This window comes from Pinus tabuliformis, chromosome 1_1, assembly GCF_031772625.1.
Source record: "Pinus tabuliformis cultivar Carrire ecotype Pingquan chromosome 1_1, CPIR1, whole genome shotgun sequence".
Lineage (NCBI taxonomy): Eukaryota > Viridiplantae > Streptophyta > Pinopsida > Pinales > Pinaceae > Pinus > Pinus tabuliformis.
In genome coordinates, this window is record NC_142297.1 from 409678915 (window position 1) to 409704309 (window position 25395).

A 25395-nucleotide genomic window follows, 5' to 3' on the forward strand; every position below is an offset into this window, starting at 1 on the left:
GGTTGACCAACCTTGGTGGGGTTCGACCCCTCGACCTCCTGCGCAATGGTCCAACGAATTACTGCCAAGCCACCGCAATGTTTCTTGTTATATAAGGGTTGTTGGTTATATTTGAAGTGTTATGGTTCAACCTTTGGTAACATACCACAGAACCAGCAATAGAAAGTTTTGGTGGAGAGGGCAGGGACTAGGCTTCAACCCTATTCTTATCACAACCCACGTGATCAACAATGGACATAGATGAGAGCTCCTGTGGTGGGGGCAGGCAGTTAGCCCTGGCCCCTAGCCACATTATTGCCCACGAGACCACCAACGAAGTAGACTTAGCATGGGTAGGAAGTTAGCCCTAGCCCTGACCATATTGACACACACACGACCAAAACCTTCAGAGAAGATGGCATAGTCGGCACGGGTGGGAAGTTAGCCCAAACCTGACACTTATGGGTTATGGCGAATTTTAACTAACCAACAAATTGCCCCTTTTGAGGTAAGAATCCCACTAGTCCAAAGTGAAAATGTCACTCGGCGGACTGTGTAAAGGCAGAATTCATAGAAAAGTTACCATGTTTTGCCAATTTGTAGGAAAAATAATAGGGCTTGGTTCCAAGAGGCATATCTTGTTCAAATTTTAACCTTTTTGAACTCAAGAAGAACCTAGATAGGGGTTTGTGAGTGTCCTAAACTCAATGGCATCCTCAATTTTCTAATTTGAGCATTGTATGATGGGATTTTTTTAGTGTCAAGTCCTTTAGTGCTATAAGAAGATAGATTTTTGAAGCAAGATGGAAGCATATTTGAGCATGAAAAAAGCCTAATCAGAGGTTTTCCACTACTTAACACATCACACCTATAAACAATAATATTACAATTGAACAATAATTTTTTTTCCGTATTCGAAAAAAAGACAAAAGCAACTTGAGCCATTATATAACCACGATTCATAATCATAGTAATAATGTCATTGGATGAATTATGCAGAAGAATGTAAGCCTATGAGAAAAGGAAAATGACGAAAGAGAACAACATGATGTTGGTTTCGTACGAAAACACTCGGTTACCAAAAATTACTTCACGCTAAAGCATATAATAGATAAAACTTAGTACAACAAAGACACACACAGAGAATCACACCTTTTTTTTTTCAATTTTAGAAAGGCATTTGACATTGTCTTAAGAAAACTATGGAGTAGATTTCTCATTTTCCAGAGTCTGAGTTTTCTTTAAATAATAACTAACTAACTATTAAAGATTGCCCAAAAAAAAGGTTATTCCAACTAACTAAAAATTCCTAAAACGATAATCTCTGATATACCACTCATTCCAACAAATTGAAAGAGATAAAACGAAGAGGGAGAGTTGCAGGTGGAGGTCTCACCCACCATATGTCTTCATCTCGAAACCGTCTCTTCCTGTAACTTTTATCGGATCCTCTTTCCATATTTCAATGGTGTGGGATTCGTAGCGCGGCTTCTCTTGATGAGTTTCAGGGTCAAATATAGTTTCCTCTTTGAGGATGTGCAGGGCTTAAGCATACCCATAAGAACAGCTTGCTCTCTCGCTGCAATCCATTGAATCTGTATTCAGCATTGGAATTATCTTGGTTGCGGACAGATACAGTATCAAAATAACCGGTTCCAACTTGACATAAGTATTGATTTTCATTGGTTTAGGTGGGTGCTACTTGCATCACCACTTACGTCATTGGGGAATCCTCAGTCTTCCACAACGTGTTTTGCACGGTCCTTTTCAGGATAATCCGTAAGTTCCGGTAATTTTACTGAAAAAAAATTGATAGGTTAAATATATATACATTTTTTAATATGAGTTATATATATTTAAAAAACGGTAACATGTCAATTTTTTTTTTCCGAAGGTGGTAAAACCTATCAACTCAGGTGTCAAACCAACAGTGAGGACAGCCATCTCTGGCTGCTATCCGCGAATGCTGGGTTTGACTCATCACTGTTAAATAGGAAAACCACGCCACCTGGTATAACCCTGCTGGTGGTCCGTAATCGGGAGCAGGCTCTCACTCCTGCCAGATGCCTCTGGGTCTTGGGCCGTTAACCTGTTTCCTTACGTCCGAGGAAGACGAGCTCTTAGCCAAGCAGAAGCAGTTTTACGGCGTACTCCAGGCCGAAACGGTAACATGTCAATTATAAATATATATTTTTAATTTTTATTATAAATATATATTTTTAATTTTTATGAAATTTTAAATTTGTAAAAATGATTTTTTATAAGATCATGGTCATCAATACAATATATCCGAATACAATATATCCAACAAAAATATAATTGATTTTGAATGAAATTTGTTTATATAATTTTATTTTTAATTATTAAATTTAATTAAAAGAATTGAATCATTTTTTAAGATAATTTTTTTAAATATTATAATAATTATTGATAATTAAATTAGCTTAAATATATAAATTAATTTATTGGTAAATGTCGATAGACATCAATTCATAATAAACATCAAAACATTTACTTTATTCTATATCTCAGATTATTAATATTAAAAAATCATAAGAATTAATCAAATTATCACTTTAGTTAAAGTAATATTAATTATTATTCATGAAAAAAATAATTAATATAATTTAAATTATATAGATTTTTTAAAATCATGTAACTAGAGTAGTGTCAATATAATGGTTTATCAATACCAAATACCCAAAAAATCATAATTTATTTCATCTGATACTTGCTTATGTGATTTTTTTGTTAATTAATGAATTTAATTAAAAGGGAAAAAAAATTAACTACTTTAGAAATAAATCTCAGCCTTTAATTTGTGCATATTATTAAGAATACTCTAAAATATTCTATGGTTATTAAATCTTTACCATCTATTTAATAATTATTGATAATTAAATGAAAATTTTGGAAGTCCTGTTTTCGGGGAAGGCTTCTTTTTTTCAACTTAAGGTGGATGAATATTTGTTGACTTTTTATTTTTTATTTTTTAATTGACTCAAGGGAATATGCTCAGCATATGCTTAGTCTGAATGCTTATCAACACGAAGAATACCTCAGCAATGCACATATTTACCTGATTAACCATGTATAAAAAGGTTATGGGTCAACTTTAACTTGAGGAAAAAAAGGAATTAGACATCTTATTGTAAAATGGACCATTTTGCTAAATATAATTCGTTTATATATAAATGAATGTTATAAATAATAATAAGGAATTTATCATGGAGGAACTTATTAGAATTGTAATAATATCAAATCCCTAGGAAATTGGTGGGTGGGGCAGCGACCTAACACAAATCTAATTTTTAATTTTCTTTAAAGTAATGGACCATTTTTTAAAATACAATTTGTTTATATATAAATCAATGCTATAAATAATAATGATGAACTTATCATAAAAGAACTTATTAGAATTGGAATAATCTCAAATCCCTAAGAAATTGGTGAGCGGGGAACTATGTAGGGCAGACCTTATATTTTAAATTTATTTAAAGTCAATGCAACCTAACAAACTCTGTAAGACACTTTAATGGTTGAGACGAAACATATGCTAAACATAACATATTTCCTTGAGAATCAATCTAAATATTTAATTAAAAAAATAAAAATAAAAAAATCAACAAATTTTTATCGACCTTAAATTGAAATAAAAAATTTTCAACATTTATCTAAAATTAAAATTATGAAACTCCTATTCCAAAATAAACATACATGATTATTGAATTTTAAAATATATTTTTATTTGCGAGTGAAAAACATAAATGTTTAGAGATCACCGGTTCACATAGCCAACAAACTGGACCTAACGTCGAGTGTTTCCATTCCCATGACTTACAGTGACCTAACGTCGAGTGTTTCCATTCCCATGACTTAGAGTTCCCTAGAAGGGTGGGTTCCACGACGCGTTGGACGCAACGGTTTTGATGCATTTTACAACGTACTCTTAGCGCTTGAGGTGATTACGAGTCTTAGATATTGGCGGGATATATATGTTGCCATCCTCTAAATGCTTACGAAGAAATTGGTAGATGTCTTAAGTTAGTTTGAGTTAGTTTGCTCTTTTATTTACATACATAGTTGCAACATAACCAGAGTTAATCTAATTGTGTTAAGTTTTTGTGTTAAGTTTCGGGGGGTGTTTGAGGAGTTGAATTTATGTGTTAATAAAATTGTTTTTTAAACCAATAAACAAAAAAATTACAAAAAAATTACAATTGGATAAAAAAAAAAAACAAAACCTGGAATAGTTAGACGATATTATAAATAAATTATCATGATTTTATAATTAATTTATTTTTCACAAATACATCCATATTCCAATGTAATAAATAGTGCAACCATATAAATTAAATAGTTGGTAAATGTATATAAATATAAATTCATGAGAAGCATCAAAGCACTTACTTAATGATGCATCTCACTTTGTTAAGATTAAAAAAAACCTAAATTATAGCTTTGTTTTCAAATTATTATTAATAGTATTAATTATAAAAAGATTATATATATATATATATATATATATAATATTGATAAAACATGACATTGGCCCATGATATTGTAACAAAACCTATTTACATGTAAGAATCTCCATCGTAATGTGGAGGCGAATGTTCAGAATGAAGAATTTTGAAATGTCTACAAGTTCAACTTATATATTATTATTTTATCTAATAATAATAATAATTTAAAATAAAGTTATAATTTAGTTAACTTTTTTTATTTGATTTAATTTTGACGATGTGAAATGTATCATCAAGTACCGGTCTTGATGCTTATCATGATTGATTCTTAACCATGGAAACTCAACATGTTAGAAATAATCACTACAAGTACAAATTCTAGATTGTCGGTGTTAGACGATAAGTTAATAGTCGGGAAGTTTAGGTAGAAAATAAATGACCGTCGATGAACTCGTTGTAGTTTCAACAACTCACTTCATGTATAAATTCCAATGTGTGGAATGAAATCGTCAAATTTTTTTATTAAGGGTTCACCTCTAATATGGTATCAGAGCTTATATAATGAGAAGCAATGCTACTGCACCTCTACTCATATCTTGGGGATTTATAGAATTTTCTTGAACAAATATACATAAATTTATTAAACCAAGGAGTCCCTCCATTTTAATAGCTCAAAGCTTAAAATACTTACTTGAAAAAAACCGCAGAACTGGCATTAATCACTTCAATATTGAATTGATTTATTCATCTTCTTTTGACTGATTCATATCTTCATTACACATGGGTTTAATGACGAGAAACATTTCATATTCTTTTGCAATGCCTGCCCTTTCATTCTTTCTCCTTAGTTGTTTCAAAACTCTCTAAGATTGTTTGAGTCTCCTCTGCTGGCCCATCACTCTACCACTGACCCAAGTCCATAGTGTAACCTTTGATATAGAGATAAAATTAGGCTACAAAAATTAAAGTGTTCAAAATCTTCGGAAAATGGCGCAAAATCGTAGTGTTCATTTTCCTGAATCCAATACTGCTTGAATTGCCTCAATATGATGTTGTATGAAGAAGTTATGGTGTTCCAAAGTTTTGGCCTAATAGTTAAAAGTTAAACAACAGGGTTGACTAGGTTGCTAACTAGGTAGTTTGTATAGCTTGTTTCATCAGCTTACGGTGCAGGGTATGGACTGAAATGGGCCAATCCAGTGCTGACATGTGGCAACACTATACAGGTTGGGATGATGCAATTTTATTGGTTGAAAAGTTTGAAGTGGCCTAATGAGAGGGCGCCACGTGGCCCTCTGTGATTGGTCCAAATTTTATAAGCGCTGACCAGCCTCGGCAGGGTTTGACTCCTCGACCTCCCGCGCAATGGTCCAACGAATTACCGCCAAGCCACGAGAATGTTTCTTGTTATATAACGGTTGTCGATTATATTTGAAGTGTTATGGTTCTGCGTTTGGTAACATACCACAACACCACCGACAGAGAACTTTGGTGGAGAGGGCAGGGACTAGGCCTCGACCCTGGTCTTATCACAACCCACGTGACCAACAATGTAAATCGATGAGGGCTCCTGTGATGGGGCCAGGCGATTAGCCCCGACCCCTGACCACATTATTGCCCACGAGACCACCGACGAAGTAGACTCAGCAGGGGCAGGAAGTAATCTTGGCCATGACCATATTAACACACACACGACTAGAACCTTCGGAGCAAAGGGCATAGTCAGCAGGGGCAGGTGGTTAGCCCTAGCCCCTAGCCACATGGTGCTCCACATGACTCTAACTCGACGCTTAGGGGTTATGGCGCATTTTAACTAAGTGAGAAATTTCACCTTTTGCGGTAAGAATCTCACTCGTCCCAGGTGAAAATGTCACTCGGTGGACTGTGTAAGGGTTGAATTCGTAGAAAAGTTAGCAGGCTTTTCCAATTTGTAGGACAAATAACAGAGCTTGGTTCCAAGAAGCATATCTTACTCAATTTTAACCTTTTTGAACTCAAGAATAGCCTAGATAGGGGTTTTTGAGTGTCCTAAACTCAATTGCATCCTCAGTTTTCTGATTTGAGCATTGTATGACAGGATTTTTTCAGAGTTAAGTCCTTTCGTGCTATAGGAAGATAGAGTTTTGAAGCAATATGGAGGCATATTTGAGCATGAAAAGAGCCTAGTTAGTGGTTTTCCAACCTTCCAATTTCATCTCGAGCAGCTGTTAATTTAGTAGAGCAGATAATTTTAGTGTTTTATCAATGTGCTTATGAGAGAAGCCTTTTTCAACACTTCATTGTGAATTCGGTGTATGTTTATGCTTTTTTATTTTAGGTGGAGTACAAGGACCTATTGTGAGAGAGTACTTTTTATGTTAACATATTCATGACTTACTATAGAGAGTCATATTTTTTAGTGAGAATTATTTGTAGGAGAATGTTTCTTTGTAGGAGAAACAAGCCACTCCATAGTCAACAAGTTGTAATGTGATCATTTGCTGTTGAAATCAATATAGTGGCCTAGCCACTGAAGGAGGGCTTGGAGACTTAGCTCAAGAGGGGTGAACTATGTTATCACTGGTTCGTTTCTTCTCTTCATGTTTATCATATAGGTTGCATATGAATTTTTGTCACTTTTAAGTTCACAGGAAAACTTAATTAATCATCTTTGAATAGGTTGTGAAACTAATTTTACATTTAAAGAACCAAGTTTATCAGGCTTGCAAAGTGTCAAAGGATGATCAAAGTTTTTCTTCGCTTTTAAAATCATGTCATATCAAAGTGGGTTCTGACAAGAATGCAAGTATGGGCAAGAAACTAAAGTGTGAAAGACTCTAAGTGTTGGAAGAGATTAATCTATCTCTTCGAATGGAGAATGTCGAGCTAAGGAGATTTCTTGAAGTTGCATAGGAGTAGAAAAGAAAAATGTGCTAAAAGTTGCAACATATAGCTGAGGAACACACTGGTGAGTGTTACATCCCGGAAGAAGCAACGAGTGCCTCAAAGATCAAAACAATTTGTGGGCATGGTTAGTACACAAGATATGGATCCTATAACGAAAATGATACTTGTGATTTTTGCCAGCATCTAAAATATTCTCCCCATGTGCAAGTTGGTAAAAGTGGTTGGCTAGAGACATCATCCACTTCTTCATCAACTTATGAAACAAAAAATATGGGTGGTTGGTCAAAGGAGGTAATTAGGATTTCTAGTCCTACTCATTTACTTAATATTGATAACACATCTTTTGTAACTTTTGAAAAGAATACCATGGGTATTGGTAGGAAGCTTTTAACTCAAATGAGTTATGATGGAAGAGGCCTTAGAGTCAATTGCCAAGGCATCACTAATCCTATCGAATTGAAGGAACGAAAATGGTATGAAGGATTGAGTTATGGCCATGAACAAATTAGAGGTTGCTCCAAAATTTTTGAGGCAAAGAAATCTCCAGGTATGGAGTTCATGCCAAATGAGATCCTACTAAGTGATGATACAACACAACATGATGGTAGTGATAGTGAAAAATTGTCTCCGCAGAGAGATGAATGTTCCATATTACATGCTAAGTCCAGTTCTCCTCGTTAAAGTCACATCCAAAAAGACAAGTATAAGAAATATGGGGATTCTAGAAATGTTTGTGTCTTTGATAATTTATGGAAAATGTTGCCTTGTACATTTTGTGATGCATCTAACCATTGTGTGCTTGATTATGAGTAACGTAAGGCAATGGTTAAAAAAATAGATCAAATACTTGGGACAATATATGAGGAACCTCTCCCAAGTATGACGACCTCCTTGTTGATGGGCAAGCGTAAGCATTTTATACCTATTATAGCATGGATGGGCACGATATTGAAAAGTGTTGGAAAGTCCATCTGAAATTTCGTCCCAAGAAGGACAAAGAGTTCATGTGATCCACTGCAAGAGAAGCAATAAGTAGCAAAGTGGAAATTGATGTAGTTCCTGAAGCAACCTTTGAAGCAGAGCAGGTGTAGAAAGATAACCCATAAGCCTGGTTAGGCAAAGAATGGGTAGAATATTTTGTACAGTTAGCTTACTTTGTAAAGTTGTAATTACTTGTTGCATATTCCCATTTGGGTACTTTTTAAAGTGATGTAATGTACAAATCACTTATGTGAAACAATACTTTCTTGGGCATGTTATTTTATTTTATCTTTTTGTTAAGTCAATTTTTATGGGACTTTTGGGATGAGCATTTGAATTTCATCCAGCATGTCTACAAATGTGTCAAGCACTCACATATATAAGTATTTCGATGTGAAGCTTGTTTTTGAATTTGATCTTTGGTAAATATTGTGCAGAAGATGACCATAGCAATGTTGACAAAGCTAAGCATGCCATTGGAAAAATTCAGCCAGTGCATCAAAGAGTATAAGTGCAGCTTGAGGACAACAAAGAAAAGTGTAAATCAATGCATGGCAAGCATTAAGTTGGTTATGATTTTCAGGTGGAAGATCTAGTCTATTTTCAATGATCAAAACACTTAAAGGTGAATATTGTCTCAACCAAATAAATATGGTACTGAATATAATGTTCAGATTCCATCTAATGAAAATTTTGTTCCTGTATGTTTAAGAGAATTGTAGCAAACCACAATATTTGCCATGAGGATAAGGACTTAATGCAGAGGGAATGTGGAGTACCTTGAATGAGGCTCAAAGAAACCAATTCGAGCAGAGCAAGAAGGATTGAGATTGTTAAATTAAATCAGTTGTTTCCTCACTTATTTGTTGAGTGAAGATAGACTTTTGGAGGTCCAAAAGTTCCTAGTGGGGAGGTATCATTTGGAGATCAAAAATAGGCTCAAAAATGAAAGTTCTCGGAAACTCCCTAAACTAGCTCCAGATCGTAGTGTTCATTGTCTTGATTCCAATGCTACTTGAATAGCCTCAATTCGACATCATATGAAGAAGTTATGGCATTATGAACTTTTGGGCCAATAACTAAAATTTCAAATAATAGGTTTGACTGGATTGTTAACTGGACAATCTGTACAACTGATGTCATCAGCTTGATGTTTAGGGTATGGTGTAAGATGGGCCAATCCTGTGATGAAACGTGGAAACACTGTACATATTGCGAGGGAATGATTTTATTAGTTGAAGGGTTTGAAGTGGTCGAATGAGAGGGCACCACATGGCCCTCTATGATTGGTTGAAAATTTATAAGGGTCGACTGTCCTCATTGGGTTTCGACCCTTTGACCTCCCGCGCAACAGTTTATAAGGGTTGACTGGCCTCGTTGGGTTTCGACCCTTTGACCTCCCGTGCAACAGTCCAACAACTTACTACTAAGCCACCATAATGTTTCTTGTTATATAATTGTTGTCGATTATATTTTAAGTGTTATGGTTTGAGATTGTGGAGAAGAAGTCGGGTCATTAGCCCCAACCCCGTGTCACATAACATACCACGGGACCACCAGCGAAGAGATTTGGAAGAGAGGTCAGGGGCTTGGCCCCGATCCTGGTCTTATCACATCCCACATGACCAACGACATACACAGATGAGGGTTGCAGTAGTAGGGGTGTGCGGTTATCCCTGGCTCCCAGCCACATTATTCGTCACGAGACCACTAATAGAGCAAAGCGAGGGGCGCGGGTAGTTAGCACCGACCCCGAGCTATTTTGGCATGCATGCAATTAGAACCTTCGAGTTAGAGGGCTAAGATGGCAGGGGAAGACAATTAGCCTCGGCCCCCGACGATATGGTGCTCCACTCAACCATGACTTGGCGTTTAGGGGTTATGACGCATTTTAACTAAGCGATAAAGTACGCCTTTTTCGATAAGAATCCCACTGGTCCTAGGCGAAATTTTCTCTCGACGAACTTTGTAATGGAGGAATTCATAGAACAATTAAACAAGTTTTGCCAATTTGGAGAAAAAATAGTAGAGCTTGGTTCCAAGAGGCATATCTTGCTCAGGTTTTAACCTTTTTGAGATCAAGAAGAGCCTAGATAGGGGTTTTTGAGTGTCCTGAACTCAATGGAGGAAAGATGGGAGCATGGAAAGAGCATACTTATAGGTTTTCCAACCTTCTAGTTTCATCTGTAGTAGTTGTTACTTCAGTAGAGCATCTAATTTCAATATTTTATGAATGTGCTTATGAGAGAAGCCTTTCAACACTTCATTTGTGAAGTAGTTGTATGTTTATGCTTTTTTATTTTAGGTGGAGTACAAGGACCTATTTTGATAGATTCCTTTTTATGTTTAAATATTCATAATTTTTTGTAGGGAGTCTTCTTTTTGAGTTAAAATTCTTTGTAGGAGAAACAAGCCACTCCAGAGTCAACAAGTTGTAATGTTCTCACTTGTTGTTGAAATAAATATAGCGGCCTAGCCATTAGAGAAGGGCCTAGAGATGTAGTCCAAGAGGGGTGAACTCCATTATCACTTTTTGGTTTCTTCTCTTGATGTTGATCACATTAAGTTGCATATGAATTGTGTCACTTGTAAGTTCATGTGAAAACTTAATTCATCATCTTTGAAAATTTTGTGAAACTAATTTTACATTTAAAGACCCAAGTTTATCAGGCTTGCAAAGTGTGACAGGATGATCAAAGTTTTTCTTCTCTTTTCCGATCAGCCTCGACCATTGGGATCAATGAGTGGGATAAATATTTTCTTGAGCATTTTGATAGTGATATTTTTTATGATCCTTTTTCAAAGAGTCCATTCAGAAATATTTTTGGGTTGGGTAGTATTTTTTATTCAAGTAATATTTTTTAGTCAAAAGAATTATTTGATAAACATAATGATTTGATTGATTACCATGAGTATCAGGAGATGAAGTGTATTACACATGATCCTGTAATTGAAGAGTTGCCAATTGATTATGAGAAAATTTCTAACCAGTTGAGTTAGGAATTTGTTGAAGATCCGGATGATGACCAAATCAATCACCAAGGCTTGAGAGTGCAACAAATATAGAAATGACACAATATTGTGTTCAAGGGAACTAATAATCCTTATCCAAATCAGTCCATTGAACAATACTTAAGAACATTTGATGATGGAAGTGAATTTGCTGAAAAAGGAGTTGAAATGAATTGGCATCATCCTAGGTGTAACAAGGATCAATATCGAGCGTTCATGATCTGAAGTAAGAAGAAGAAGAAGAACAAATTTTCGAGCAAAAAAGTTCAAGAAAAAAAATCATCAATATATTGTCGTAAAAAAAGTCAAAATGAAATATTTGAGTCGTGTTTGTAAGCCTAACTGAGACTTATACCAATAGGTGACTTAACATATAGGTCGTGATTAAGGGGAGGTGTCAAAAATAATCATGAGAAGTACAAATTATAGATTCTTGATGTCAGTCAATAAGTTGATAGTCAACAAGTTTAGGTAGAAAACAAGTGACCATCGGTGAACTCATTGTAGTTTCTATGGCTGACTTCATGGTGGAATGAAATCGTCAAGTGCTTTTTTTTAGGTTTCACCTCTAATACACCCCCACCTTACCATGGAGATTATTTATGTGTAAATAGGATTTGTTACAATACCATGGACCATTACTATGGATGATCAATATTACATACCCCAAAAACTATAATTCATTTCATATAATACTTGCTAATATGACATTTTTTTTAATTAATCAATTTAATTAAAAAACAATTACATTTTAGATAAAATTTAACCTTTGGTTTGTGAATACTACTAAGAATATTATAGAATATTCCATAGAGGTTAAATCCAAACCCTCCACTTAATAATTATTTATAATTAAATTAAAATTTTGAAGACCTATTCCAAAATAGACATGTCTCTCGCCATAAATATATGAAAATACATAATCCATAATTCAAGACAACAGAGACATTCCAATACATTTGTGAAGGATAATAATAGTCTATGGTATTATTTAAAATAATATTAGGAGTTAGATACGTACTTACCATTATAGTTATAAAATTTTGTCACATTGGTTTAAAAAAATTGAAAATTGACTCATTTATTTGATTTGGCCAAATTTGATTTGTGTGGTGGGGTAGAGTTGAGCTAATATGATCAAAGGACTCGTGTGATGCACCACATGGATTGACTAGACAAATAACTACCTTTTCTTTGTATGTTGTTGCTTTCTCTTACGCTACGTAAGGTTAGGGGCTAGTAGATATAACATTGATGTGGCTCCAATCATATCTTACTTGGTCTCAACTAGTTTATTTTTAACCTAAAATAGTGGTGATGGTTGCATGGTTTCATGCCCCATTCCATTATAAGTGATCCCCACTCTCTTTATATGTGTGTCTAAGTGTTGAATCTATAAAGAGAAGAATGACTAAATTTTTATGACTATTTTCTATAACCACATTGAAGATGGAGACATCAATATCATTTATAAAGGAACTAATCCATGAATATTTCCATAAAATAGAAATATGTGGTCGTCCTATGTTGATACCTCATTTGAGAATGTGTGTATCGCCATGGATTTTCTTCAAAATTAAAAGAGCCATATGTTACATTGTGGAAAACATAAGGGAAGCCAATATAAGCTTTTTAGACTACACAATTCTAGATACATAAAATTCCTAAAGCATATGATAATTGTTAATAGTTTTAAAATATTTGGTTAATTTTTTCCAATTTTATTTTATTTCATTTTCCATATTGTATCAAATTTCAATCCAAATTCAAATTTAAAATTGGAAACTATTCTTATGATATGTGGAATCTACCTATACATGTTTAGGATTTGGTCATTCTAACAACTCGACCTATAATGGTTCCCTTGTTATTTTATCTTCAAAAGCATAATACCTGCATAAGTAATGGAAATCCTATTAGTAACATGTTGAGATCCAAGTGTTATAGATATGGATTTGGATTAGTCTAGGATTTCATATTCTTACTTGCTTGGAAAACGTCTTCTTCATCCTTGAACCACACATCATTTCCCTTCATAGTGGACAAGATGGACTTGAAGGATGGGCACCAATATGCTTTAGACACAATAGTTTCAATGGGTTCAATGAACCTCAAATTGTGTGGTGATTGAATTATCTCCTTAACCCACTCATCGAAAACTTTCACTATGGATAAGTTCAATTTGATGTTGCCTCATTCCATTGTCATGGCATGAGAAATCCTCTAATTCAAAGGACAATCACCAAGATGCCTTGGATGCAATAGTCTCAATGCTTGTTATAATTGATATTACTTAGAAATAAGAACATGGCTTTTATTAGAAAAGTATTTTATATAGATTAACAAACAGGCTATGACAACACTTAACTAATTGATTCTCTTTTAGTTTTCCATTAACCCTCAAACACACTTATTATCTTCAAACAATGTATTATCACAATTCATTATATTGTTCATTTGATTAAATAGCTAAGAGAACTATTCATGTGCATTTAAATTCAGCGTGAACACATAAACACTTATATGATTGAATGTTGTCATCTTTAGATTCTTCACTTTTGAGATGTTGATAATTCCTTATGATACAAACTAATATAATATTCTCCATCAACATATTTTCAATATCTAATTTGTGATTATCTAAACAAATAGATTGTTGATTTTTAGATTGTGTAGATATGTTGAAATAAAGATTTCTTAGATATTTAATTAAATAATACAAAAAAATTATCATTGAACCATGTTAATTAATTTTTATTTTTTAAGAAAAACCCTTTCACTCATTTTACCATCTAATTTAACTATTATTTTTGTTCAAAAAAAGTTATAGTTTAGTCATTGTTTTTGTTTAAAATTTATATATATATATATGAAAATATATATAACCATTATAAATTGAAAAATATTTTACGCCAATTATATAAAGAATAACAATACAATTCCATCGTTAAAAATAAAAATAAATCTTTCACTACACCACATTTTACATTCTTTCAACATTCCCTCCCCTGCCTGGAGATATGCTAGTATTAAACGATAAACATAAAAATTTTAAAATGCTTCATTACACATACATTTTACATTCTTTCAACGTTCGCTTCTCCCGCCTGGAGATATGCTAGTATTTGTTTAATACTCACTGAGACAAATAGGTCTTGGTTAAGGGAATTTTATTAACGACAGCAATGCGAATTCATTTATAACGGCATTTGCGGCTGAAAGGGGTTCTATCTTGGCGTTGTGTACTTAGAAAGATATACATATTTTTTTTTTTGTTTTTACATATGTAACGTATCATAGGGATGAATACAAATTCATCATAATATATTATATTATATATATAATTAATGGTTTTATAAATTATAAAAAATATCTAAATATATTAATTTTAAATTTAATTATTAATATAATTGTATAATTTTTATATTATTTAATTATTAATATTATTATTCTCATTATATGATAAAGAGGATTTATTACAATATCTGAAACTAATACCATAGCTTATCAATATCACATGTCAAAAATATTTATAATTTAGTTTAGATGGCACTTGTTCATATGACATTTGTTTCAATTAACCAATTTATTTAAAAGAACAAAAATGACATAACTACTTTGGAGATAAATTTCAACCTTTAATTTATGTTTACTACTAAGAATATTCCATGAAGGTTGAATCTCTGCCATCCACCTAATATTGATTGATAAGTAAATTAAAATTCTAGAAACCCTATTCCAAAATGGACATGTCAATCGGCATAATTAAGCAAATGGTAGGGATTTAACTTTCACATAATATTCTAGAATATTCATAATTAATATATATATATATATATATATATATATATATATATATATATATATATGGGAAAAGTTTGAGATTATGACTTTTTAATTAAATTGATTTCAAAAAAAATCTCATATGAATATCATATGAAGTGAGTTATGGTTTTTTGGAGGATGGTATTGATAATCCATGGTATTGGCCCATGGTATTCTAACAAAGCCTATTTACATATTAAAAATCTCCATGGTAAAGTGGGGATAAGTGTTTTCATATTTATTATGACTGGTGCCTATTGATTTTAATGGGCCACTTAACTTATATAGAAAAAATAATATATTGTGAAATAATTAAATTATTCGTATTAAAAATCATATATTTAAATATTTATTTAAAAATACTAAAAAAAATATTAATATAATATAGATGATTAATTTTTAATTTTTAATAATAATAATAATGGCCCCTAGGGTGCGGCTGGTTGGACAATGAACGCATTGCTAAGACATTCATGCCGCTACACATTGAACACATTGCTAAGACATTCATGTTGTTATGCACGTCACATGTTCAAACCTCGACTTACATGTGGGTTGTGCTTGGGGGCGGTACGGTTACACTTGGAAGTTATAGTGGTAGTTGTCGAAGATCAACCCATGTCACACGAGTAAGAAAACCAAGGCATCATAATTAATAATAATAATAATTTAAAACATAAAGAAATCCACACATACAATTTTTTTAAATTTAAACTTGTATTTTTTTAAGAGAAAATGCATATTTTCAATTATTACACCAACTTAAACCTGTTATAAAAAAAAATCTTAAATCCAATAAAATTAAAATTGATTTAAATTTTTTAATTAGTATTATTAATAAACGCCCAACTCATTTTATTAAGTAAAAACTCTCTCTTATAACCTTTTATATTATATTATACCGTATTATTTTATTTATATGTCGATTTATAACATAATATAATCATAATAGATATAATAATAACATAGTACCAATTTCGTAAATTTTATAGTAGCAATTGCATTAGGAAACGCAAGTAATATAGTCATTCGATCCTTTTTAAAAATCAGTTTTTTAAAATAATGATTTTAGTATATGAATTTATCTTATGAATATTCATTTTATAAATTTATATAATATTTTTGGTTATTTGAAAAATTTTATGTTAAATTTTATAATTTTATTAAGTAAATATAAAAAAATAAACATTTTTAATACTATTATAAATCCATATTAATTTAAGATCTATCAAACTTCTAAATTTCTTTTAACAAATCACTAACCATATATATATAACTATTAAATATATTCAAAGTATAATTCATAATATTCATAATTATAAATTTAATAATTGGAGATGGACATTACCACGAGTGATACTTTAGTACACATCTTGTATTTGGTGAAACAAGCGTGTTCTCAAGGAGTCCACTTGTTTGTGGTATCAAAACATCACACATTTATTATTATATTATCAAAACATCACACCTTTATTATTATATACATGCTTAAGATATTATTTATTCCTTTTATGCTGATAAAAAATTGGCATTGAATTTTTAGATGACGATTTTGTATCATTTAAATAAAAGTTATATTATAAATATTTTCATAAATCTCAAGTGTTACCAATAAAGTTGTGTTGCATTAACTTTCTTATTAATAAAGTTGTGTTGCATTAACTTTCTTATTATTACTTTCTTATTAAATATTAGTTTAAATTATATTTTTATTTTTAATAATATTAATTTAAATTATGTTAGGTTTTATTAGTACAACTAGTTCAGGATGGACTTAGTTAATAAGACGACTCAAGATTAAATTTTAATGAGGGTGGTTGTGCTTTGTGCTAGGAGAATGAGAATGCTAAAAAATTTAGTTAGCTTATGATTGGTATGGCCTAGGGGAAGTGTGATCCTTGCGTGACTTTGATGGATTAGATACCCCAAGTCCTGACTCCTCAAGTCATAAGTCAAACCACAAATATCACAAACAACTTAACCAAAAAAAACTATTAATTTAAATTATTGCTTTATTCTTAATATTGAAATTATAGATTATATTATTAAAAAAATTAAACTAAATAAATATAATTAATATAATAATATTTAATTATTTGACAAATAAAAATAATATATATATATATATATATATATATATATATATATATATATATAGATATATATATATATTCTAGATTTTTCTCCAAAATGATATTAATTCTGTAATTTTTTTTAATAATATATTTTAAATATTAATTTTTTTTTGAAGTATTAGCATTTTAATCAAATTTCTCATAATTAATATTTTTTTTTTCTCAGTAACAAGGCTAATCTATTAAATATATACAGAGTGCAAAATTACATCAGGTAGGACCAGTATGCTCTTGCCCTCGAGGGGCACCAGACATAGACAAAAACTTACACTGACAAAGACCCAGACATAATTCCATGAAGTTCCAAGACTGTCCATAGAGGGAAGCCCGCGCAGGGGTCTTAGACAAAAAGAACTGTTCAAGTCGTCCCGCGCAGGGGAAACAGTAAGTACTTTCATCATTGACACAGAAAACCAACAGCTTTGACATCCTAAAAAACATTGACTGAAACAACAACAAACCAGGAGACGGCAACTGAGTCTGGAGCGACCTGGTAGAGCAAGGGCGCCGGCGTGATTATTCACTCGGCTCATCCGGTTGCTCTTCCACAATTGGGTACCAGCCGTAGTAATCCGGCTCAGCATGAGTAGGCGAGGTCGCTTCCGCTTCCCCAGTAGTAGCATTAGGAGCATTCTGGGAATGCTTGGAATTTTCCTCGACGTTGGCCCGGCTCTTTTCTTCCTGCTCCAACTCAGCTGTCGGAGCCTGCTCTGCATCCCCATGGTAGTCCTGCATCCCATGCTCCCGAGCTTCTATGGGATCATCCACCTCAGGAGGGTTCTCGATGAACAGAATGGAAACATGAGCACTAATTCTCGGGTTTGCCGTAGAGCTGGTGAAGTTGAAAATAGTGGAGCCAAAGGCTGGCAAGGAGGCCGAGCTGGATGCCCCGGCATCCATATGTTGGCCAGAGTGCAGGGGAATGGCTCCAATGGAGCTTGCCAGATTACAGTGGCAGCAATGCCTCGTTTCATCTCTCACAGGTCTGCTCGAACCCCCGCCTCTGGAAGAACCACGACGGCTCAACAACCTCTGTCTGGGTCTCACCATAATGAGATGAGACTCCCTGCAAACTGCCAAGTGAACCAGACTGTCGATTACCAGAACCAGCTCCGTAGTATACCCAACCGCCTGAGAAGGGACCGCTTCAACGGCAGAGAGGCCAGACAAATGCAACACGACCAAAATTCCCTGCTCCAAACCGGATATATGCTCTTCATCGTCACCTACCCACCTCGAATTCCCATCCGCCATTACTGCAGCAATGCTCTGGATCGAGTGCACTCTCCGGGCATTCACTGCTGCCGTCCCCCGTCCCTTTGTATTAAACCGGGATTGATCTCGTCGTCCTCTCGCATGGAGTGCCACGTGATGCCCGTGGAGCGGCATGTGGCCAGCTTCCAACTCCCGTCCCATCGCTTTAAACACCCGCATCCGGGGGAGTTTCCTCCATTTGGACCAGTCGAGAGCATTCTTGGGCTTCCTCATTCGATAATATGTCATTCAGCTGTCCTGTAATTAGAGAGTGATTACCTCCCACTCCAACATTGGCCATGTAGTCCGCTATCTTATTTCCCTCCCTCTTTGTATGAGTGAAGGTGATAGCTCTGTTGCTTTGAAGCTTCTGTTCTATTGCCTCCAGACGTGCCTATAACCTCCAGCTGGTTGCTACTTTTTTGGCTTGTGATCCGTTTAGGATTTTTTTTGCCATATTGATGAGGATTTGGGAGTCTCCTTCAACCTCCAGAGGATATAGGTTTAGCTCCCCCGCGAGCTGCAGACCCTACCATAACCCTTCCAATTCAGCTGAGTTGTTGGTGTCCCAACTGATGCTTCCATAGAAGAGTGTCATGGGAGTCCCTTCATGATTCCTGATTATTCCCCCAAAGCCTGCTAACCCAGGATTCCCCTTTGAGGCACCATCAAAGTTGAGTTTGAAGGTGTGCTTTGGCGGAGGCTTCCATTCAGCTTGTTTGTCCTTGCTGTTTGCAGGGGGAATCTGCTGGTTTGTGCCGTTGGTGCATCTGAGCTGCCAATTGTCCATGATGGCTTTCTCATTGGCTAGGGTAGGCCAATCCTCCTTCTTCCATGATCTTATCATCAGAGTTTCTTGGATATTTTTGCAAAGCATATGCCAGATTCTTTCCATGGAGGAGTGTTGATTTTTGAAGATGCACTTGTTTCGCTCCTTCCATATACTCCATAGGATTAGCCCAGGAATCAATCGCCAAAGATGATTGAGGATGTTGCTCTTATACGGGTCCTTTTGCCATTGTCGTATGGAATTCGTAATTTCATCTTCAAGTCTGCATCTCTTTTGGCATCGAAAGCTTGCTTTCTCCCATAGTTGGTTGGCTAGAGGACAAGAGTCCAACAAGTGTTGGAGTGTTTCCTCATCTACGCAGAAATTAACGCATATGGAGGGTCCGTGGAAATTTCTTCTTCGGAGTTTGTCCCAAGTTAGGATTCTCTGATGCCCTACCAGCCAGAGAAAATGACAGATCTTGGGCCACGAGCCTGAGTTCCATATTTGTCCCCAGATCGGGTCCTGAGGTGCAGCGTCATTGCAAATAATTTTATAAGCTTCAGACGTGGTGAACGCTCCCTTTGGTAGATATCCCCATCTTAGGATATCTTCCCTTTCGTCACATCTGATTTTTCTTTTGCTGAGCTCCGTTTCCAATGCTATGGATGATTGGCGATTATCATTTGAGAGGATTTGGTTGCCTGGTTTCCAGGTTCTGAATCCTTTCTCCAGATCCTGGGTCCAAAAGTGCCTGATTTTGACCAGCTGTGTTTCCTCCTCCATATGATGTATAGGCTGGTTCAGAGCATTGCTGAGGGTGGGCATTTGATTCCATGCGTCCGTCCAGAATCTAGCATTATTTCCATTTCTTACCTCCCAGAAGCTGTGATTCTGGATCATCTTATAATGTTCCTTGGCTGCATTCCAAATTAACGAACCTTTGTTACAGGGTTCCAGTCTGATAAGCTCTTCCTGGGGTCGTTGGTTTGCATATTTGGCTGTCCATAGAGTGACCCACGGCTTGCCTGCATTGGTGAGCCATTGCCACCAGATCTTGGCTCCCATGATGGCATTGTTGTGCTCCGGATCCCTTAGTCCAATTCCTCCTTTTGCCTTTGGCTTGCAAACTGTGCTCCATTTTACCAGAGCCCACTTGTGATTGGTTGCATTGCTCCCCCAAAGGAAATTTCTCTGAATTTTCCTTAGTCTTTTTAGGACCCATTTAGGCGCTGCCAAGATGAAAAAAAGGTACAACGACATAGCTTGAAGGACGACTTTTATAAGAACCGCCCGGCTGACAAGGTTCAAGGTTCTGTGAGTCCATTGATTGAGCCGAGATTCAAGCTTTTCAATTAAATTGCGCCAAGAGGAGTGAGTGATGGCTGAGGTAGTGAGGGGAGCTCCAAGATACTTTGAGGGGAGTGTGGCCATAGGGAATCCCAGGATACGGACTATGGCCGACTTGACTACTGGGGGAGTGTTGAAAAAGAAAATCTGCGATTTGGAGCAATTGATATTGGTCCCTGAGGCTTCTGTGAAATCAGTGAGGACAGCTTTGAAAATTGAGGCTTCTTGAACAGATGGGTACCCAAACAGCATCGTGTCATCAACAAATTGCTGATGGGAGGTAGCTGGCAGGTGGTGAATGGAGATACCCTTAAGCTGGTGCATGAGGAGGGCATTCTTAATGTGACGACCCAGTCCCTCAGCCATCAAAACAAAGAGGAAGGGGGAGAGTGGGTCACCTTGCCTTATACCTCGGGAGGGATAGAAAGGGCGAGAGGGGATCCCATTTACTAGGATGGAGAAGCTAGAAGAGGAGATAAGGCTCATAACCCAGCGAACCCAAGTGGGGCTGAAACCAAAAGCATATAACATTTGTTGAATATAATTCCAACTGAGTTTGTCAAAAGCCTTGGAAAGATCCAGTTTAAGGAGCATACCTGCCTGCTTTGAGTGCTTGAGAGTATGTGCAATCTCATGTGTGTGGATGATTCCGTCTAAAATCTGTCTGCCTTCCACGTAACCTGATTGTTCCGGTGAGATGAGCAATGGCAGGAGGGGCTTTAGCCTGTTTGCGATGACTTTAGAAATGACCTTGTATATGACATTGCATAGTGCTATGGGCCGGAATTTGTCCGGTTTGAGCGCATCCTCTTCTTTTGGAATCAGGGCAATGAAGGTGGTGTTGAGCGAGGGAAGCAGCCAATGAGCAACTCTCGACTCCTCCACCACCTCCCAGACTTCCATCTTAATCAAATCCCAGAACCTGTGAAAGAAAGTAGTGGTAAAACCATCCGGGCCGGGAGCTTTTCCATCTTTGAGCTGATTCATTGCATTGTCTACTTCCTGCATTTGAATTGGGCTTAGGAGGAGCTCATTATGCTCTTCAGTGACTAATTTTGGTATATTGCGGGTAATTCTTTCAATTGCCGGATTTCTGTTGATGTCAGGTTCGTGGTGGACCTGCTTGAAGTGTTCGAGGAGAGTCTTTTCGATTTCCTCATGTTGCTCCACCTTTTCTCCTCCTGGTTTTTGAATGTATGGGATATTGTTGCCCATTCTGCGTTGCACTGTTGTTCTGTGAAAAAATTTTGTATTTCTTTCTCCCTCTTTGAGCCATCTGATTCTTGATTTTTGTTTCCAGTATATCTCCTCCTGCCTTCTTCTTTCTTCTAGCTGAATGTGGATGCTCTGTTCCTGTGCGAGTGTCCGCTCGGTATGCCCGCATGTGCTTATTTCTCTTTGCAGTTCCTCCAGTGCTTTTTGAAGATCATTTTTCTCCTTGAATATGTTTCCAAAGGTTTCTCTGTTCCATCTCTTGAGGCAGAGCTTTAGATGTTTGAGTTTCTGTTAAAACTGAAACATTTTGGAGCCGTCTTGCGGGTGGAAGGAGGTCCATGTGGAGTTGACGAAGTCTCTGAGAGAGGGATGAGTGAACCAAAACTCCTCAAAACGGAAAGGTCTTCGCGTTTTATTGCCTGGGCGTTGCCATTGTAGGGCAATCGGCCAATGATCAGAGCCAGAGTGAGGTAGAATGGCCGCCGAGAAATCCCCCCCTAAGTGGATCGAATTATCTGATATGAGAAAGCGATCCAGCTTGGAGGCTATTTGATGAGGGCCTGTTCTGCGGTTGCTCCACGTAAAAGTGCCATTGCAAAACTGTAAGTCTATCAAGGATGCATTCTGAATAAAGTTTTTGAAGTGGGTGTTTTCCTGCTCCAGCTTGTTTCTGCCTCCAAGCTTCTCCTCTAAATTTGTGATCATATTATAGTCCCCTCCCGCAATCCATAGAGGGTGCTTGCGATTGGCGTTGAGGACTTCTAAAGTGTGAAGGAGAGCCATCTTTTCCTTTGCTTCCTGAGGGAAGTAAACATTCGAGAGGTTCCCATGAATATTTGTGCCAACTATGTGGAAGGTAGCCTGAATGAGATTGTGAGAGGCATGGAAGTCCGACAGAGTAAGGGCTTGAGAGTTCCATGCAATGGCTAATCCCCCTGAAGCGCCCGATGCATCTATAGCGACTGATTGACATCCTGACCATGCTTTGGAGAAGATTCTTTCTAAAGTAGTGCTGTTACATTTTGTTTCCTGGAAAAAACAAATTTGTGGCTTTTCCATTTTAATCATATTTTTAAGCATTCTGAGCTTTCCTGGGCCGTTGAGCCCCCTGAGGTTCCATGAGATGAGCTTCATGATTCACTATTGGGGGAGGGCTTGTAGTACTTCGTAAGCTTAGCATACTTACCGGAGTCTACCAGAATCTTTCCGAGCGCGATTGTTCTTTGGAGGTCTGTTCTTCTTCCTCTTTTTTTGGAGTCTTTTGGGGTTTGGCTGAGATCCCAGTGACTGCCTGGCTGAATGCCAAGCTGATTTTGATAGTAGGCCCTGGAAATGACCATTTCCAGTTTGTCCAGCTGTAGTTCTGGGATACTTTCGTATGCTTTTCTCTTGCATGCTGCTTCTAGTTCCAGTATGTCTAAACCATATAGATCTATACTTTCCGGCTCTTCCTCCATTTGTTGCACCTGATTGTCTTCTTCCGCGGGAATACTTGGATCCTGGGCGGGGCCTGAGGATCCATCAACCTCCATTTCGTTATCTTTGTCCTGTTGCTTCTCTTTGCTCTCCACAATGAGGATAGGGGGGTCTTTAGAGGGGTGGGTTTTGGAAGGGTGGGCCTCGGGAGGTGGCTGTGAAGAGGAAGAGGGGTGGTCAGAACTTGGAGGGGGGGAGGTGATGTGCTCATCCGAGATATTAGCCAGGATTCCAAAGTTGTTCCTGACTGAATGTTCAGGGCCTGTATTCGATTTGGGTTTCTTCCCTGTGGGTGGTTTTTTGTGCGCTCTCTTGCGAGTTGGGGCTTTGGTGAAGCCATCATTGGGCTGTGATTCAGAGGGTGAAGGGACTTTATCTTGAACATTCAGGGGGCAGTCTCTAAATAGATGCCCTATGGCATGGCATTTGCGGCAGCGAAATGAAACATGTTCATAGTCTAAAGGCTGAATCCACTCATAATCATGGTGAGAGAGACTTACCGATTCCGGCAGGGGTTTGTCCAGGCGCATGAAGACGCATAAGCGGGCGTAGGATGTGAATCTTCGGAGTTTCGTTTCTTCAGCAGTCCTAATATATTCCCCTAAGCCATTTCCTATGTTTTTCAAAATGTTCTCATCCCAATATTCATCTGGTAATCCATAAAGTCTTATCCAGACTGGTGCCCATGTAAGATCCTCCTGATCAGGGTTGAATTTGGGACCCCATTCCCTCAGATATAGGCCCACTGAGTTGAAGAAATAAGGACCCTCAACCAGGATTCTATAATTGTCTTCCAGATAGAAAAAGATTGCAGTGAAGAACCCTTTTGGGCCTAACTGCAGTGTCACATCTCCCTTAGGTTTCCACTTCGCAGCAATCCAACTGTACAGGGCTTTCTCCGTCGGCCAAAACCCTATGAACTTCCCAATGAGTGCATGGTCAGTCATGTATTGGATTCGTGCTTCTATTATTTCCCCTGGAAGTTCGATTCTGGGTCGATCTGTGGCTATTGGTTTGCATGTGGTTGAAGAGACCTTCTGAGTACCCTCTGTTGGGGTTGGCTTCACAGTCTCTCCATTTACCTTATCTTTCAAGTTCTTTTTTCCTTTGCGTTCATTCTGGCGTGAGATTTATGGATTGATGACGTTCTCATGGATTGATCCAAATCGGATTGATCTCTCATTGTGTTGCTGTATTACATGTACGCTGGGGGAGGTTGCAGAGGCCCCCCCTTGGGGGTCTCCCATTTGTCCTGCGCCTTTTCCGCCTTTGTTTTGAAAAGCCTGCGCAGGTCGTCAGGTCCTTGCTGGTTCTCTGCACTGAGCAGTCTGTGCCGTCTGAGCACACAGCCGAACCCTAGCCGTAGTCGCCAGAGCGTGTTCCTCCAAGAGTCAAATATCATAAGCAATTGAAATTCTTCTTCTCATAATTAATATTAATAAGAATTGGGCATTGGATTATTTCTAAATATTTTATGAACATTACAATTTTCTAATTTATCGAAATTATTATCACTTATAAAAATTAAAATTATTTTTAAATATTTTATGAATACTATATATATGTACAATTATTTTCAATTTATCAAGATTATTAATACCTGTAAAATTGAAGTTTTTTTTTGTGACTAATTGCTCAATATGACTTAATGAAATGCATAAATCCTCAAACTAATATTGTTTGACCTAAATTAATTTTCAACAAAACATTCAACCAGAAAAACGTTACGATAACAAAAATGCATTTAAATAATTTCATTTATTATATATACATTTTTTTTCTAAAAATTAATTTTAATAATAAAAAATATTAATAATTTTAAATGTTATTTCAGTGATATGGAGAATATTATATATTTTGTCATATTAAAATTTCAAATAATTGAATATAAAAATGGCTATTTCAATAATGTTTAAATAAAATAATTAATCAAACAAAATTTTGCAGGATAAATGTTTCAAAATTTTGTAATAAAAATTATGCACATATAAAATGGGGAAATTTAAACATGAAAGAGAGCCTAAACAAAATTTTCTAAACAAAATCA

The 25395-nt window shown here is 36.1% G+C and overlaps 1 protein-coding gene across 1 annotated transcript; it reads right to left on the minus strand.

Annotated features, from left to right (window-relative positions):
- Positions 1–22163: 22163 nt before the first annotated feature.
- LOC149213424 (uncharacterized) lies at positions 22164–24295 on the minus strand. Its single transcript, XM_089389024.1, has 2 exons — positions 23059–24295; positions 22164–22807 (listed from the first exon to the last, which is right to left on the minus strand). Exons 1-2 carry the CDS (start codon positions 24293–24295, stop codon positions 22164–22166), a joined length of 1881 nt encoding a protein of 626 aa, XP_089245150.1.
- Between the last annotated feature and the right edge of the window lie 1100 nt (positions 24296–25395).